This window comes from Doryrhamphus excisus, chromosome 6 (assembly GCF_030265055.1).
Source record: "Doryrhamphus excisus isolate RoL2022-K1 chromosome 6, RoL_Dexc_1.0, whole genome shotgun sequence".
NCBI classification, from domain to species: Eukaryota; Metazoa; Chordata; class Actinopteri; order Syngnathiformes; family Syngnathidae; genus Doryrhamphus; species Doryrhamphus excisus.
The window spans coordinates 848,587-865,967 of NC_080471.1; the positions used below are offsets into that span (position 1 = coordinate 848,587).

General features: G+C 42.9%; 2 protein-coding genes across 6 annotated transcripts in view; one reads left to right on the forward strand and one right to left on the reverse strand.

Annotated features, from left to right (window-relative positions):
* Positions 1-17,381, reverse strand: part of LOC131131254 (kelch-like protein 25) — a 34,347-nt gene that overhangs the window by 13,354 nt on the left and 3,612 nt on the right. Inside the window, exons 1-2 of one of the 5 annotated variants that reach the window (XM_058075778.1) lie at positions 4,541-4,702; positions 3,325-3,508 (exon numbers count right to left, since the gene is read on the reverse strand). In XM_058075778.1, the coding sequence (XP_057931761.1) occupies positions 3,325-3,508; positions 4,541-4,687 (331 nt within the window). In that variant the 5' untranslated portion in view covers positions 4,688-4,702. Of the gene's footprint in view, positions 1-233; positions 382-427; positions 629-3,324; positions 3,509-4,540; positions 4,703-9,698; positions 9,977-11,454; positions 11,591-17,381 lie in introns of those variants that run through there. The other 4 variants (XM_058075781.1, XM_058075779.1, XM_058075782.1 and 1 more) reach the window with 4 other exon arrangements.
* On the forward strand, positions 4,693-6,285 carry phlda2 (pleckstrin homology-like domain, family A, member 2). The gene is made up of 2 exons (XM_058075783.1): positions 4,693-5,260; positions 5,351-6,285. The coding sequence occupies exon 1, from the start codon at positions 4,807-4,809 to the stop codon at positions 5,221-5,223; it is 417 nt and encodes a 138-aa protein (XP_057931766.1). The 5' UTR covers positions 4,693-4,806; the 3' UTR covers positions 5,224-5,260; positions 5,351-6,285.

The window sequence follows — 17,381 nt, forward strand, 5'->3', positions numbered from 1 at the left end:
GTGCACTGCACTAACTTGGGCCAGTAGAAACTAACTAGCCACAATCCACAACTATCTCTAGGATGAATTCCTTTGTATAAGCAAAGTTCAGCAAATGCCCTCAAATGATAAATAGAACTACGGCGATTTAAATACTATCTTTTCAAGGCTCTTACTTACACGGCGTGACAGAATATGCTATTTGTGATCCCCTGTTAATGACGAACAACAAACTAACTGTTTGGTTTACTCACACTTGCAGATACAAAATTAAATGATCCGAGTGTTGGGCATCAGTGCCGGTACTTGTCTGACAATACCCCCGCAAATACCTCCACATTAATGTCGACTCGAGTGGCGCACCATTGCTGTTAGTGTGCCTGCCCTGAAGCAGGGAACAGACCGTCTAAAAACACAGGATCAGCGAACCAATGACGTGTGTTCTTACTGTGACTGGCGTTTGTCTGGCCAATCCCCAAATTCATCACTCTTTTTTTAAAGCTGAATTGTGGACCACTAACATTGAGAGCGGGCGGGACCTTTATGTCTTTGTTGAAAGCGGCTCATTTGGAAAAGCCACAGACGAGACCAATTAATGTTGCAGCTTCCCGACAGAAACAATGCCGCTCTGTTGTTCGCATTATTTCCAGCAGTAGTGTTCAGTAACAACACCGTAGTCCAAAGCTCGGACACATTTTGCGTCGCTCTGTCCTGCTGCAGTTCCTCTTTAGCAACAAACCACACCGCACTACGAGGTGCGTTCATGATCACCGGAATTAAGATGATCAACCTATACAACACAACCTGGTTGTCACAATATTATGCTTAATATTCCATTCGCTGGTTAATTCGTTACGTATTGATTACATACATTACATACATTATTGTTCATTTTACTGTTAATTAAAGCCTGAACAATACAGATTTTTGATGCCGATAGCAATAGTGTTACGGGATAGGGAATAAAAAATTCAAATAACCAGTATATTGGGCAATTACATTTTTACATATTTCAACGGTAAAAATGCTAAATATCTGATTTTGATGGATTACGTATAGCTCCAAACACTTCTTGCACATATACACATGAAAGTAAGAACATTTTATTATTTTCAAATACAGTCAATGTCACAGTTTGAATTCACTCTCACTGTTTTTCAAAAAAGCATACATAAATCATGCTGTTTCATGGTTTCCTTTTTATATTAAAAAAAGCGGTAGAAAATGAATGAATTAAACTATTTCAGTAAATGTTATCTAGCATAAAAATGGATCATTCATTCATTTTCTACCGCTTATCCTCGCAGGGGGTGCTGGAGCCTATCCCAGCTGTCTTCGGGTGAGAGGCGGGGTCCACCCTGGACTGGTGTCCAGCCAATCCCAGGGCACTAATAGACAAACAACCATTCCCACCCACATTCATACCTATGGACAATTTAGAGTGGCCAATGAAGCTAAAATGTTTTTGTAATGGGGGAGGAAACCGGAGAATCCGGTGAAAACCCACACATGCACGGGGAGAACATGCAAACTCCACACAGAGATGGCCGAGGGTGGAATTGAACTCAGGTCTCCTAGCTGTGAGGCCTGCATGCTAACCACCCGACCGCCGTGCAGCCCAAAAATGGATAATTGAACTAAAAAAATAACTACATAAAATACATATACAAGGCATAAGACACATTGTAATTGTGATGGTAGTATTCTACTTTGGTCACTAGGTGTCAGCAATTGTTCGGTGAAACAAGGGCCAGATTTCAGCACCGGAATAACCATAAAATAATAACCATAGCAATAATACTAATCATAAAAATAACACAAGCTACTTTTGCCATGACAAGCTAAAACTCAACTCTGAAGCCCCCCATCCCACTTCATGAGGGAACAGGCTCAGTTAGCGCAGTTCATGTGATGATGTGTTCAAGTGCACTGGTATCTCTGAATGAAAGGCCAAAGCTTTCAGACATAAGGCAGTCAGCGGATAAAAAAGTAGAATCTGAAATATGCCACAGCCCCGGCGCTAAAATGTATATGTGACATGGGCCAGCACTCCTGATTCTGAATGCCGTGGGCAGATTACATTGACATGGCAATACACAGAAGCTGAAATATGATTAGACAAAAAACTGACTGACACATACACGTATGAAAGCAGGGAAACTAAGAGACACAAAAGGATGATCATAGGCTGCCAGAAGTAAATAAATACAATTTCACAAAGCAAATATCTATTTCAAGTTGGAAATGTAGGTCAATATTTCTGATTTCTGAGTTTTAGGCCAGCAGAGAAGGCTTTGCTGGCAGCACACCACTAACTTGTTGTGACATTCGTGTTTGGTAGTGTGTCATAAATCTGCTGTGCCACGTAATGTTACCCCTAACCCACGGTTATCTTTAACTCTACTGAATTACTGCTACAAAAGTGTATGCATGATGTGATGGACGATAAACAAAAAAGGCTCTTCATGTCCCAACATGACAAGCAAACGGCTGATGATGTGTCGCACTCTGTGCCTCTGACTGGAAAACTCCCTCACACTCATAAGTTAAGAAACTGAGGTTTTCCTTTTTGGACATTTTAATGCCATGACTACAATCCCCCTCCTATTATGTTTCCACTGTGTGTCCCCGGGGGATTTAGTTTAGTCTATGTAGAACCAGCCAGGCCTGGAAAGAACCTCAGGCAGGGACATCCAAAGTGTGGCCCGGAATGTTGCAAGAATAAAGTGAAAATATTAAGAATAAAATGTGGTAATCTAATAAGGAAAAGTCGGAATTTAATAATGCTGTTAGTGTGAGGAAAAATGTAATTTAAAAGCCCATCCATCCATTTTCTATCCGGCTTATCGTCACTGGCGGGTGGCGGGTATGTTCCAGCCTATCCCAACTGACTTCGGGCGAGATGCGAGGCACAACCTGTACTGGTCACCAGCCAATCGCAGGGCCATTTCAAAGTAAAATATAAAAAAAAGACATGCTTAAAGTTGTAATATAATAAAAGAACAAAACAACACATTGAGTAAAGTTGTAATTTTCTGAAATTAGTTTGCAGAAAAAGTTATCATGTCATATCACGACAGTAACGTGTAAATATTATGGCAATAATGTCATATTACAAGCAGAACGTTGACAAGAAAGTTGAAATACTGGGAAGATGGAAAAAATGGAATGGAAAAGAATCCCTAATTTTACGAATAATATAATATTACGATTAAAAAAGGTGTATCCCAATGTGAAAGAAAGTTGCAGTGTGACGAGAATAAAGTCATAAGACTTTGAATGACCTTTTGTATGGATTGTGCTCTATAAATACGCTTGCCTTGCCTAAAGGTAGAAATACTTTACATAATCTGTTCCTCCTTTGACATGAATCCATGTGATGAGTCAGAAGGTCCTCCCTTGGCAAGCAAAGTGCCAAAGTGCGGTCCAGCACACGTTGAGTCACAGATCCTGGGCATGCCTCCACCGCAATGTTTCCACAAACGAAAACACACCAGGTGCACACACCTCCAAGCAACACCAAAAACCCCTAAACAGAGGGGAAAGAAGGAGTATTTATGCATGTGTGCCGATGAGATGTCACCTCCTGCATGGAAAAACATGACTAGAATTAGCGCCACGGCCCCGCAGGGTTCCTTGAAGAGGTCAGGTTGGGTTTGCCGTAGAGGATGAGGTCAAGCTCCAGGAGACATAGCGACAGGGGCGGTCTTTCTCGCGTCTTTTCGAACAAACACCCGGAGTTGGGCCATGTACAACAGACATGAGTCATGTGATGAAGTCAGTTATAGATGAAAGGCCATGTGAGGATAATAACACAGTGCATCCAGCGAGACTGCAAAAGCAGAATGACCTCATGTTTGACTCATAATTCATATGTTGAGTGCTCTTTCCATGTACTTCCTGTAGTCTCCTATACTCCTGAAGCGACACATACATATGACTCCCTTTAGCACGATCGGTGAATGGAAACAGCTTTTAACTAGTTTGGGTGTGTCTTTCAGTGCTTTGACAACCACACACACACACGCGCGCACACACACATAACACACACACACACACACACAGAAATAGCAACATTTGTGTAAAAAGCCAGAATAAAAAGGACAAAGAGATAAAAGAACCCAGGTCTTGTGACTATAGGGGTGTTATTTCATGTATACAGGGCTCTAATAATGTTTACAAATGTATTTACAAAGTCATTAACAGATTTTCTATGCGCTTAACTATTCTATTTATTGTCACTTAATCCTATGTTGCGGAAATTCATTTTTGGGTCTGGAGCCAATTAACCACTAGAAATGAGGGATGTGATAAAGAATTTCGGAACCTACTGCAGATGCATTTGTACTAAAATGTTATTTTAGTAGTTTTCACAAGAAAACTATTGTATGAAAAAAATGTGATAAAAAATGAAATAAATGAATGAAAAAAATCGACTTAATCGTACTTAGTAGTAGTCCACTATGGTAAAGAAGACGGTTTGTCCAAACCTCCACAGTAGAATGAGGAGTTAGTAACTAATTAAGCAAACATGTAGGGTGTGTGCGGCGGTTGGGTCCACCTTTAGAACTTCCTCTAGCTTTTGATCCGGCTTGCCTTCCGCCCACACGCACACAGACGCACACGCACGCTGCCTGGAATCAACCCCCAGACAACTGCTGATGCATTCCCAAGTGACGTCAAGTGGGAAGGACCCAAACCAGAGCATGCTATAAAAAGTGTTGTTCCACACCGGTTCATTCACAAAGCCACTCCGGATTACTCCAACCCCGTGAGAAGCTCCTTCTCCGGGCTGACCCACTTTGTTGTGTCACAACTTTTCACAAAATGAAAATGTCCGCGGCTGAGCGCTCCCATGTGCTCAAGGAGGGCGAGTTGGAGAAGAGGAGCGACAATCTGCTCCAGTTTTGGAAGAGGAAGACGTGCGTCCTGACCACGGACAGCCTCAATATGTACGCCGACACGCAGAAGCGCTCCCGGGGCAAAGAGCTGAAGCTGCAGTGCATCAAGAAAGTGGACTGCGTGGAGCGCACCGGCAAGTTCGTCTATTTCACCATCGTCACCACCGACAACAAAGAGATAGACTTCCGTTCCTCCGGGGAGGACAACTGCTGGAATGCGGTCATCACCATGGCCCTCATCGACTACCAGAACCGGAAGGCCATAGAGGACTTTAAGACGCGCCAGGACAATGAGAGCGCGTCCCCGGGCCAGCAGGAGAGGCGCATGGCGAGGGCTCCCTGAGCCCCCCGCCCACCCATAATCAATATCTCCTAATATGGTAAACTACTAAACCAACATTTCAGTTGCCATGATGTGCGTGTTAAATGAACAACTGCAACAACTTCACCGTTCTTTGTTTCCTCTGCAGGGTGTGTGTGGGACCACACGTGAAATAATCATTGTCGGACCAAAAGAAAAGGGCACAGATGACGTCATCCGGTCCGGACACGCAGGATTGTGGACTGAGCTGTCATGGTGTCGCTTTTAAAGCTCCCACCAGAGATTTTCCAAACTGCACTCACATGGACTGAAGAGTGAAATTTGCTCCACTTGAGGGGGAGAAGATTTTTTTTTTAAGTTAATTTATTCGTTTCCAGGAAATTGTGTCTCTACTGGTAAACTTGTGCTTGTGTATTGTTTAAATTATTTGCTATTTCCAAGTGTGGAATGTGTGTATTTATTACAATAAATATTCATGCTTTTTTGGACATAATCTGAACTTTTCTGGATGTTGTATTGTTCAGCAATAGAGTGGGACATTTTGGTGCAGACTGAGGTCATTTTACTTCATGTCTAAGTGTGTGAATTGCAATGAGGAAATGGATCCAAATGAAATTCCCACAGGCTTTCTTAATGGCACGATTAAACGCATAGACAAGAAATAGGCTTTGCTGTGACATACAGTATGTGCCAAGCGTATTCCTCATTGCATGTCTCCTGACCTTGCCGGCAGTAGCAGTTATATTCTTTGCCCTGCCAAAGTTCTCAGCATAGCCACATTTCTCAGTAAATGCCAGGCATGCTCTGTCAAATGAGGAAAGGCGGACCGGAAAGTCCCTTTCCTTTCTGCTGTCAGGTGGAATGTGGTTCTTTATTCAGGCTTCAGTCATAACTGATAAGCGGCGCTGGCTTTGTGGGCAGCAGACACACCTTAACTACTTCCAAGGTGTGGCAGATGCATGTGACAGATTGGTTTGGCACATATCTGGCGTTTCATAATGTCTGAAGGTTGTTGGCTGCTGTTTAAACATGCACTCGCTCCTTGTCGGATCGATTTTATGCTTTTGTTATAGCTCAGTTTCTTTATTAAATAAAAATTTGTTCAATGGAAAAAACCTTTAGTGTATGGGTAGGCCTCCATTGATTCCAACCTACTATACTATGAGATAAGTAAGTATTTAATTTTCCATGTACCCAGTATTTACCGGGATCGGACTGATACGAAAATCTGCCATATCATCCACCCCACAGCACACCTGTGGCGTGTGTCAGAGGTGAAGGAAAGCTAGATGGAAGTGTATGCTGGGGTCGCAGCTTTGAAGTGGGATCACGCTACAATGAAAGCGGATGAGGCTCTATTCTAAAAATACGGCGTCACAAATTGGCACCACTTTAATCTTGCGCGCATAAACTTGTGGTGCCTAAGCCAAAGGGCGCACGGAGGTCATCTGGGCTGAGGTGTTTGTTAATGTGGAAGAGACCTTTTCTTCTTCAATAGTGCTGCACAGGCAGGGATGCCGACTCAGCAGTGGGTCAGGAGGGGTACTACAGGTGCATATTGTAATGTGTGGGCTTCTGTTGATGCTTGGACACACACACACACACACACACACACACACACACACACACACACACACACAATGTATCTTCCTCTCTAAGTGGTGACTATATAAACATCCTCTCATGCAGCACATCCCCATGTTTGTACTTGCAGCCTCTGCACGTCACAGAGACTGTGTTGTTTCATGGTAGACTCCTGGAAAAGTGTTCTTTTCAGAATATTAAGACCAGATGAAAAAATGCAAACAATGACGTTTTTGCACTGTTGAATCCTAAGGAGGTTGGAAGTAGAGCTCGAAATGGGAGCGACACAAAACATTTTTGGAGTAAGCAAGCATCAAAGTCAAATAGGCTGCTCATCAGCTCATCAAAAATTGAAGAGCGCAGCCTTTAAAAGGCAAAAACGTGGATTTGTACAATCTCGTTGTACATCTTGTATAATGACAATAAAGGCCATTCCATTTGGTGTGATTTTCTGTCAGGTATTCACACTGTCAGGATTTCTGGATGGCAAAGGCAAAACAGCTTTCTCTCTTTGGAGGCTGAGCTGGCCTCTCGCAGCGCAGTAAGACGGTTATTTGAAATGTCTTCAAACAGCCTGAGGGTTATGGAACAGAAAAGTCAAGTGGAAGACCCAAAAAAATATCACCAGCCCCGAGTCGGAGGATCCCACTGGTTGTCCATCAAGACACGGGAGCCAAATTAAGGTTGATACTGGAGCCAATTGCAGTCAGAGGGGCATCTGCGAGAGAAGGCTTTTATGAAGAAATAAAGGTCTCCTTCGTCTCCATCATCACAAAATTGTCCGTTTGGAATTTGAACGAGCACCAAACATGGGACATTGAAAGTTTTATTCTCTGCTGAGAAAAAATGTAATTTGATGGCCCTGATGGTTTCCAACGTTACCGGAGATCCCACCTGATCCTTCATCATGATCCTTCAATGGCGCAATGGAACTTCAGGTTGTGCAGGGGCGTCAAACGGCAGCTGGCTACGTGACTGAAGGCCCTCGTCTGTGTGGTAATGACGATAATGATGATAACGCTGCACTTCACAATGGCCGTCAGGCTTTGTAGCCTTTGAACATGCATGCCAGGTCAGTAGGCGGCAAAGATTCAATTTTCACAGATGACTGTTTAAGTTGGACACACTTTATCGTGCTGTTCAAAGAAAATGTTTGCACTTTCCCAACAATTATATCCTCACTTTTATGACACCGGTTCTTTCGTTCCCACTTCCCGTAACAACCTGGCGCCAACAGGATAAACCACCAGCAGCGTCATGTAAATAAAATACCTCTTCAACCCAAACATCACAAACCACCAGGATATGATGCAAAACCTTGAGAGGTTTGCTCGCTAAAGACCTCCCACAGCTGTGTCATTTAAGTGCTGTTTATTGCAAAGCCGCCCCCCACCCATAGAAGAGATGTTCACCAGCTAGTTTTACTGGAAATAACCTCCTTTGGTATTTTACTGTGTGATGCATCACTCAGGTGATCAAATACCTGTACACATGCGTCAGGGAATACAAAGCAAGACAAGCGCCCTGAAGCAATAACTGAGGCAATATGAGGCCAAGAGCATGATCGGGTTTGTTTCCAGATGACACACAAAGGAGGATAGAAGCTGTGAGAGCAAAGTCTAACCCAGGGGTGACCAAACGGTTTTCCAGTGAGGGCCACATCATGGAAAATGAAAGGATTCAGCTTTGCCACTTTGATATTTCAGAAAGAACATGGAGATGTGCAAAATACGTGTCCCAAGGAGTAGCGGCTCTACTCTGAGCCCCTCCCGGATGACTGAGCTCTTAGGGTGAGTCCAGCTACCCTACGGAGGAAACTCCCCAATCTCATTCTTTCGGTCATGACCCAAAGCTCATGACCATAGGTGAGGATGGGAACATAGACTGACCGGTAAATTGTGAGCCTGGCCTTCCGGCTCAGCTCTCTTTTCACCACGACGGTCCGGTACAGCAACCGTATAACTGCAGACGATCCGTCTGTCAACCTTACGCTCCCACCTTTCCTCGCTGGTGAAAAAGACCCTGAGATACTTCAATTCCTCCACCTGGGGCAGGACCTCATTCCCAACCCAGAGGGAGCACTCCACCCTTTTCCATCTGAGAACCATGGCCTCTGATTTGGAGGTCTCCGACGCTTCACACTCAGATGCAAACCGTCCCAGTAAATGCTGAAGGTCGCAGCCCGAAGAGGCCATCAGCACCACATCATCTCCAAAAATGCAGAGACGAGATCCTAAGACCCCCGAACCGGACTCCCCGAACCGTGCCTAGAAATCCTGTCCATGAAAATTGTGAATATCCCGGTTCTCCCCCGGGATGCAGGTGAAGCTCTGCCAGAGGTGGGAGTTGAAGATTCGACGAACGGGAGACAAACGTTCCCAGCACACCCCAACTATTCGTTTGGGTCTCCCAGGTCTGTCCAGCATCCTCCCCCGCCATCTAATCCAACTCATCACCAGGCGGTGATCAGTTGACAGCTCAGCCCCTCTCTTCACCCGTGCGTCCAGAACATGTGGACACAGGTCTGATGATACGACTACAAAGTCAATCACATTTTTTTCCCTAATGTAATTGCATTATTCAAGTTAACTTATGGCTGTTGATTTAACTTATAAAACTATTGCAGATTTGCCAAGACACAATTGACACATACGAGATAACAACATAAGGATTCAGGGGGGAGATTGCATAACACTCAAACCAAAATATCCCCCGAAATGATTTGACATCAGTACTTCTGTGTGAGTATTTCCCCTGATGCTGACTTTACGCTCTTCAGCACAATGTTACTATGGAAATAAAAACAAAGTCAACGTATGCAAATAAGGTCCTAAACATAGTATGAATGCGTGTTTTTCAAAGGGAATGTTGTGAATGAGGCTTACACATACAGTACACACACATTGCCTTGCCTGGGGATCATGTTGCTTGGTCCCAGCTGTCCAGAGAAAAGCTTCGGGCCGCCTCAGGAGACGCTGTCAGGAATGTCGACAAAGCAGTGAGGAGACGGAGGATGAGCGCTGGAAGGCATGGCAAAGATTTACATGAGATAGAAACTTCAGAGGAAGACTTACGGCGGGCTTTAGGACTTGGAGTGAAGTTTAAACTCTGATATACACAGTGGAACCCAGATTAGCGTCATGAATTCATTTCAGAAAGACTGACTCGAAGCCACATCGTGAAAAATGAAAGGATGCACCTTTTCCACTTTGATATTTTGTAAAGCAACACTTTACACTTTAACAACTTGACTTTCTGTTCTGTTTTATTTAGTTTTGCAAATATTTATTAAGTCATCTGCAGAGATGTTCTTCTCGTACTATTACAACATTATTCTCATAATATTTTGACTTCATCCCCATAATATACATAATAACTTTTCCCCCCAAACTTATTTTATTTTTTATTTTATTTATTTTGTTCTGTTTGTTTCTAATATTAAAACTTAAAAAAAAATACACACATTTTTCTCTACTATCTCAACTCTAAAAATGATGTTATTTTTCCTCATGATATTACATGTTTATTCTCATAAACACATTCTTAACATTTTTACTTTCATTAAATTACAGCTGTTTTTACCCATTTGGGAAAATGGGAGTGGTTTTTTTTTTTGCAATTTTATTCTTGTAAACCTTTTTACTCATAATTATTACTTAATTCTTGGAACATTATAACCTTTTCACAAAAATTCCAACTTTGTTATTTTGTTTTTACCATAATTTTATGAAGTGAAAAAATGTATTTTTTCCAAAATATTTCAACTTTGTTACTTTTCCTCATAATATTACATCATCCTCATAAGAGTACGACTTTTTCCCGTTAGATTACAATATTTGGACTTAGGGTCTGTTACAATTACTGCTGATTTTTCATTATTTGCTATTGTTTTTTTAAGTTTTCTTGTTAAATTATGCATGCAGTTGTGCCTCGTTTATAGCAGTTGCTCGGTTCCAGACCCAAACGCGATAAGTGAATTTCTGCAAAATATGATTCAACATGAATAAACAGAATATTTTCGTAGTAAGACCATAGAAAATATGTTTATGACTTTCTAAGCAACACCCACATAGTTACACTGTGCAGGCTAAGCAATCTCTGCAGGGACGAGTTAGCCTCTTTAATTTACTGATCCTAACTTTAAGAAAACGTTTCAAACGGGGGGGTGGATTACCCGGAGAAAAGCCAGGCATGCACAGGGAGAACATGCAAACTCCACACAGAGATGGCCGAGGGTGGAATTGAACTCTACATATAGCTTGCCTTTCATTATATTGGACTAATTATATGCCATACTCAACCACGAAAGAGTGATCATTTATGAATTTAAAAAAAAAGCAATATAGTGAGAGAGCGATATTTGAACCGCGATATAGCAAGGGATGATTGTATTTTAGGGTTGGACACCCCTACTCTGGGCTGTCCAGTTTCTCCCAAAGTCCAAAAACATGCATGGTAGGTTCACGGAAGACTGTAAGTCTGACTGTATGTGTCAGCCAAGTGCTCAACTGGTAATTAATCAAAGGTGTACACCACCTCTCAGTTGGGATAGGCTCCAGGCAAAGGATATCGGCTTAGAAAATAGATGGATGAAGGAACAGTGAGAGAAAACAAGAGTATCCACTGCTATTGCAGCATTGGGGATTGAGCCCGTAAGAGGAGACATACTCGCCAGTCCTCTCGTAAGCGGTCATCTAGCAAAAGGAGGTCCACAGTGAATGATGGGAGTGTTAACGGTTCAGAAGGTCTGTGGCTGCTCACACAGTCAAACGACGCTCCAGAGAGAAGTTCTCCTTGCACCTGCCTGAGTGGGTGTGTAAAGAAATGAGAAAGAACAGATGACCAACACATGATATTTCCCAGGCTGCATGTCAAACATGAGACACCATTCCCAATTTGCATTTTTGTTTCTCACCAAATGTTTTCATTAAAGTGATTTTGCAGACTTCTACAGTCATCTGATGAAACAGTTGATGAAATACAGACAGCAAGAAGAGCTGAGAGAATCAGGACAAGACTAACGTGTCATGTGACACCTCCAAGGTGCAGCCTTGAAAACTTCAAGGCAGCCCGTTGTGTAAAAGTGAAGGCGAAACAAATGTCTGTGATATACTGGAATTATAACCCCCAAGACAAGACTAATGAGTTCTCTGTGAATCACACGCCAGAGCAAGCCAAAGCGAAACGAAGATGAATGAGTAAATAAATGGCATGATGGGGGAATTCCGGCGCAAAGAGAAAAATAAGGCACTGAACATTCATCTGCAGAGATGCTGCACCCTGATCAGGAATCTGTCAGGAAATGGCTTCAAAACAAAGGAACTTATCAACACACACGTTCTCAATTGGATTTAGAAACTCCACTCTTCTAGCATCTCCTCCACCTGTTCCCTACTCTCACTACAATGTCATCTGCAAACATCATCGTCCATGGAGATCCTTGTCTAAGCTCATCCGTCAGCCTTTCCACCACCATAGCAAACAAGAAGGGGCTCAGAGACGATCCCTGATGCAGTCCCACCTCCACCTTGAACTCTTCTATCACACCTCCAGCACATCTTACCACAATGCAGCTCCCTCTGACCTTCTCTCATCAAATTATGACTTTTTGTCATTAGACTACAACTCTCTTCTGTTAATATTTTGACCTTATTCTTGTAAAAGTACTCCAGATTTTTACATTTGTGCTCTTGTGCCGCTGGCCAATAAAAAACAACCATGCATCATAAATGGCCTAAACAATCAGCTATGGGCACGAAAAAAAATGTTTTTTGGGACCAAAAATTGCCCTACATTAGGCTAGTAACACACACTCCTGCTCCATGCAATCAAACCTGCGTATGTGTGGTGATCTATGGTTTTAGGTGTTTATGACATGCAAGTTACAACAAGTTACAGTCCATGTTTACAATTCATCACATCCGAAAAGGAGTCGGAAGAAGCAAAACTTACTGTGTGTAGAGGAGGATAATATCGCAATAAGTTCAACACTTGTACTTGGAGAACCTTTTTCAAAAGTCAGTGTTTTTATCAATTTTCAGAATGTGGCATATGCTTGCCACAACAAATGGCAAGACAAACATCAGAGCAATTTAGAACAATCCTAATTGGAACTTAAGAGAGAAGAGAAGTGTCATTTCCTGGTATGAGAGTCCTTTCTCACGCTGTGCAATACATTCCTCCAAATGCGGAATTCGGATGCATTGCTTGGCTGCTTAGCCCAGCAGCCAACCTCATTGCGGTTTGGACTGCATCGGTCACGCCAAGATTGACCGTCAAACAAAGGTGTGCATAGGAGACATTGCAGACGGCGTTTAAAAAGGGCGTGGGTTTGATGTTGAGTCTGCATACTTTCGCAATCACCCAAAAGGATGGATAGGTATGATAATGTTTTTTAATTACTCATTGACAGGATTACAAAATGTATGAGACATGCAGTACGTAGAGCTTGGAGCTACTTGACCCCATTTTACAAGACTGTCAGTGTCCACATTATAAATCCCTTACAGGGTTAGGGCGAGAGCAGAAGGAAAGCGGAAGCCAAAGGCCTGCAAAAGGAGGAAACGCTGTTTTTCATGGCTCAAGGGCTCTTTCCCAAGAAGAACAATGGTCTCCTCAGTCCAAATGCGGTCCTCAAGACTGAGTTAAGTGGCAGACTTTTGACAAATACCCGACAATTGATTTGCAGGCAGCATTCTTGGAATAAAACTCTGCACACCTCTCTCACGAAACAGTTCAGGAGGTGCCCCATTGGTCTGCGCTAATGCTTGGCTTTGATTGACACGGTCAGAGATCTTCAAAGCCCAAACATATAACAACATTTTCGGAAAATGAGGGAAATTCAAAGACCCAACCACCGATTGTGGTGCAACAGCAATAGTGTCCAAATTGCAGCCCGGGGACTGTTTCTGGCTCACTACTGTTGTTTTTTGTTTGTTTTAATTGAGCCGTGGCACATTCTAAAAACATAATGCAATGCAATGCATGTGTTTTTGGATGCATGAGTGCGTGACCTGCGACGTTTCCCCTGTCAGGTGCCCAATCTTGGTGCTCAGTTCGCAGGGTGTCATTGCGATAAACAGCAGTTGCCATGGAGATGTCTGTGGTGGGTCCAGAGAAGAGAAATAAACAGGCGTCTGTGAAGAAATAATGGTGGGTCAGAGCGTCTCACTGCAGAAATCTCCTGGGAGAAGTTGTTTTCAAGAGGAGAAGTTGGTTAGCCGTGGGGGGGATGCCGAAATCCAGATTAAGATTATTGTTTGGGTTAGTTCAGGCAGCCACATTCCAATAGACCGGGCCACCCCAGTGTCCATTCTGGTCTCCCAATCGATCCAACTGCAAAGCCGAAGTCTTCTCCAAGATGGCATCCTTGTTGTGATTGGCACTCACAGTCCCAGTGTGAACGGCTTTGCCCACCAGATCATTCACGACGGGCAGCTGTGGGCCAACTCCATCCGCTGCCTCCATAATACGAATTCTGCGATACACCAGGAAAGTGCCCAATCAGCAACAGACCTGCTGTCATGGTTCCCAATAGGTAGATGTCTTCGATGTCCTCCACGGAAAGAATCGGCAGGCCTTCCACTTCCCCCAACTATCCATCACATACCTGGCGGTGGACGTTCCGATAGGGCAGATGGGTTCCCCCGGACCTGAGCTTCTCGTCAAGAAGATCGTGTCAATTGCGTGGAGAGACCAGTTGATCAATTCCATGATTTAGATTTTTGGAGAACAGTGCAGAGAGAGGCTCTTGAGAAAGTATAGCAAGCAAAGCAGGGAAGATAAGGGAGGAGAGGGGAAAGATGCGACCGCCTTTGTTGATAGCCAAAGCAGAAAGCAGGAAAACAGGAAAAATACTATTAAAACGGGAGGGCACCAGGAAAGACGGGTAAAATAAGGGGATTCCCAGGGAAAACAGGAGGGTTGACAGGTGGGGTGGAGCTTTGTGGCAACATACTGTGCTGTAGTGTATTTATGTTTTGCACGTATTTAGCTATATGTGCTTACACCACAGCAATCCTAATAATGAACACCCCATGAAATGAATACCACACATAACGTGCGTTTTTAAACAGATCTTGTATGCAATCTTAGCAGACTATGGCAAATGTACCTGATGTCTACCTCTTCTAAAGAGGACATGTTTCTCTGTCGGAAAGACTTAAAAGAGCAAGAATATGTTTATATTGTATATTATACTGTATATTCCAAAACCACAACTACATGTTGTATATTCCATGATGGTTCTGCATGTAAAGATTATATAGGTCCAAAAATGAGCACCGGACATAGAAAGTCCTATTTTCCCACAGATGCAATTGAAATGAAGTGAAAATATTCTAAGTCACTGCTTACTTGGGAATGCAAGGTTCTTCCTTGTGTGCCAGACAGGAAGTCCCAATGATGTCATCTCCCATGGATGTCATTTTTAACGCACACAACCGTGCACAGGATGATAAAAACATACCCACTCCCTCACCAATGGCTAAAACATGACCACAAATGTCTGGCTTGTATCCCCATGAGATGCAGTACAAGTCCACGGGCCGGTGTGAGTTGTGGGAACAGGATTTGGAGGTGTACGTTTACACGCACAAGATTTCAAGCGCTTGCATGACAGATAAGAACATTTAGTGTGAAAAGTGAGCTCTCTTATAAAGCTGTAAAGAATACAGTTGAAATGGAGACATAGCAGATGGAGTGGATTTTTATGTGTGTGTGTGGGGGGGGCATTTACAGCCATGGATATTGCTGCTAGTAGGGTGGTAGCCAAACATAAATTCATCAGATCATTAAGAACTTCCAGGATAGATGTTTAATTACTGTGAAAGACTTTTGGATGACGGCCTGATATCAAGATGGGAGCAAAGAAGCGACTTTTTTCCAGGAAAAACATCAGGGACACCCTGGTATTCCGCAACATTTACAGGTATTGGTTTTCTCTTATGTGTCCCCTTTCTGATTGTTTGGGGTATCCAGAAAAAATCTTATCCATAGAAGAAAAGGTGAGCGCTAGCATCAGTCCTGTATCATGCCAAAAATAAAGCATCCTTCATGTGTGGGGTTGCTTCATAGCCGAGGGAATGGGCTCATTCACAATTTTGCCCAAGAACACTGTCATAAATAAAGAACCAAAAGCAGATTCTCCCAACCATCCAAGAACAGTTTAGTGACGAGCAATGCCTTTTCCTAAGGCAAAAGTGATAATAACGAATTGGCTTTGGGAACAAAACAGTGAGAGTGGGCTGTTTATTTATAAGCACCCTCTCTATTAAATCGCTGTTCTGCATTCAATATAAAACGCACATTGGGAAGAAAGGAAAACAGCGTCATCGACTGGATGAGGTGGGGTCTTGCCGCCCACCCCTAATGGGAGAGCGGCCACTGGTCGGATGTAGTATCATACAATACGACACACATGAAGACAGAAGAGTCTTTGACGGAAGTCGGAAACACAATCCCCTTTCTTCAGTCAACAACTGACGAGTGTCGGCTATCTGGGTGTCAGGGGCAAGGGTTTGGGCAGAGGTGAGGAAAGCGATGTTTCCGAGCGGGGAGAAGTAGGACGCATGGAGGGTGGGTGGATTGTTGGGTAATGAGTCACTGGAGCCTCCTTCAAAGGCTGCTCTGCAACCTCCGCAACCCTCTCCTAACACCCGACCAGGGAGGTCCACATGCAGGAATCTGGGCCTGGATGGATGCATGGAAGAGCTGAGTGGGCAGTACACACACATTCCCACTAGAGCAAGGGGTCAAGTTCTTGCTGCAAAGGACACGAGACTCAAGACCTCTACTGTAGGGAATATGGAGGATGCATTTACGGTAGCACTTGTGCTTTGTGTGCAATGCAATTTATTATCATTCCACACAAAGAAATGTGGACTAGTGAGTTTGTATAATTGTGCTAATATTGTCAATATTTACAATAAACACAAATTGTCACAATTTTGTGGCATCTCTCTATCAAGGTTTTTCCAAAACACTTCAATCAATTAATTCACATTTTACGCTTTTTTGTGCGAGAGTTACAAAGAGGTGATGATGCAACTCCACAATAGAAGAGATCAGGTTTGGTGCAGTTTTAAGCCGTAAAAACAATGTGGCAGAAGAGCATGGATCTCTCTCATTGGAATCCATGCTCTGCAGCAAACAGGAAGTGAAAAGGCATCTCACCTGTAGTGTGAAGGTTATGCACTGAAGGGAAATTTTAAGGCGTGCACAAACAAAGCACACACACAGTTCAGTTACAAATGTGAAAATTGTAAATTAATAGTTCATAGTGCTGTATTTGTAAAAAAACAAAAATGATTATTTTCATGTATAACTATTTTTTGTGTTGTTTATGTTGTGGCATCATTGTTTAAACATTTTGTCTAAATTTACATGGCATAATTTGTGTCAAAATGAAAGGTATCTTTTCACAAAAGCTGTTTTTCTCCCGCTTTTAATTGGGAACTGATATTTTCCTGAAACTAACCTATGTTCTACTGCTGATTACCAAATAACGGGAAAAGGTAGAAATAAACCGTTTTTTAAATGAAAGTTTAATTGACTTAATCATGCTGTTTTGTGGTTACATACGGCCTATGATTAGC

Excerpts from the sequence above, each read along its gene's own strand:
- phlda2 (XM_058075783.1), top strand. The coding sequence starts at position 4,807 with ATGAAAATGTCCGCGGCTGAGCGCTCCCATGTGCTCAAGGAGGGCGAG.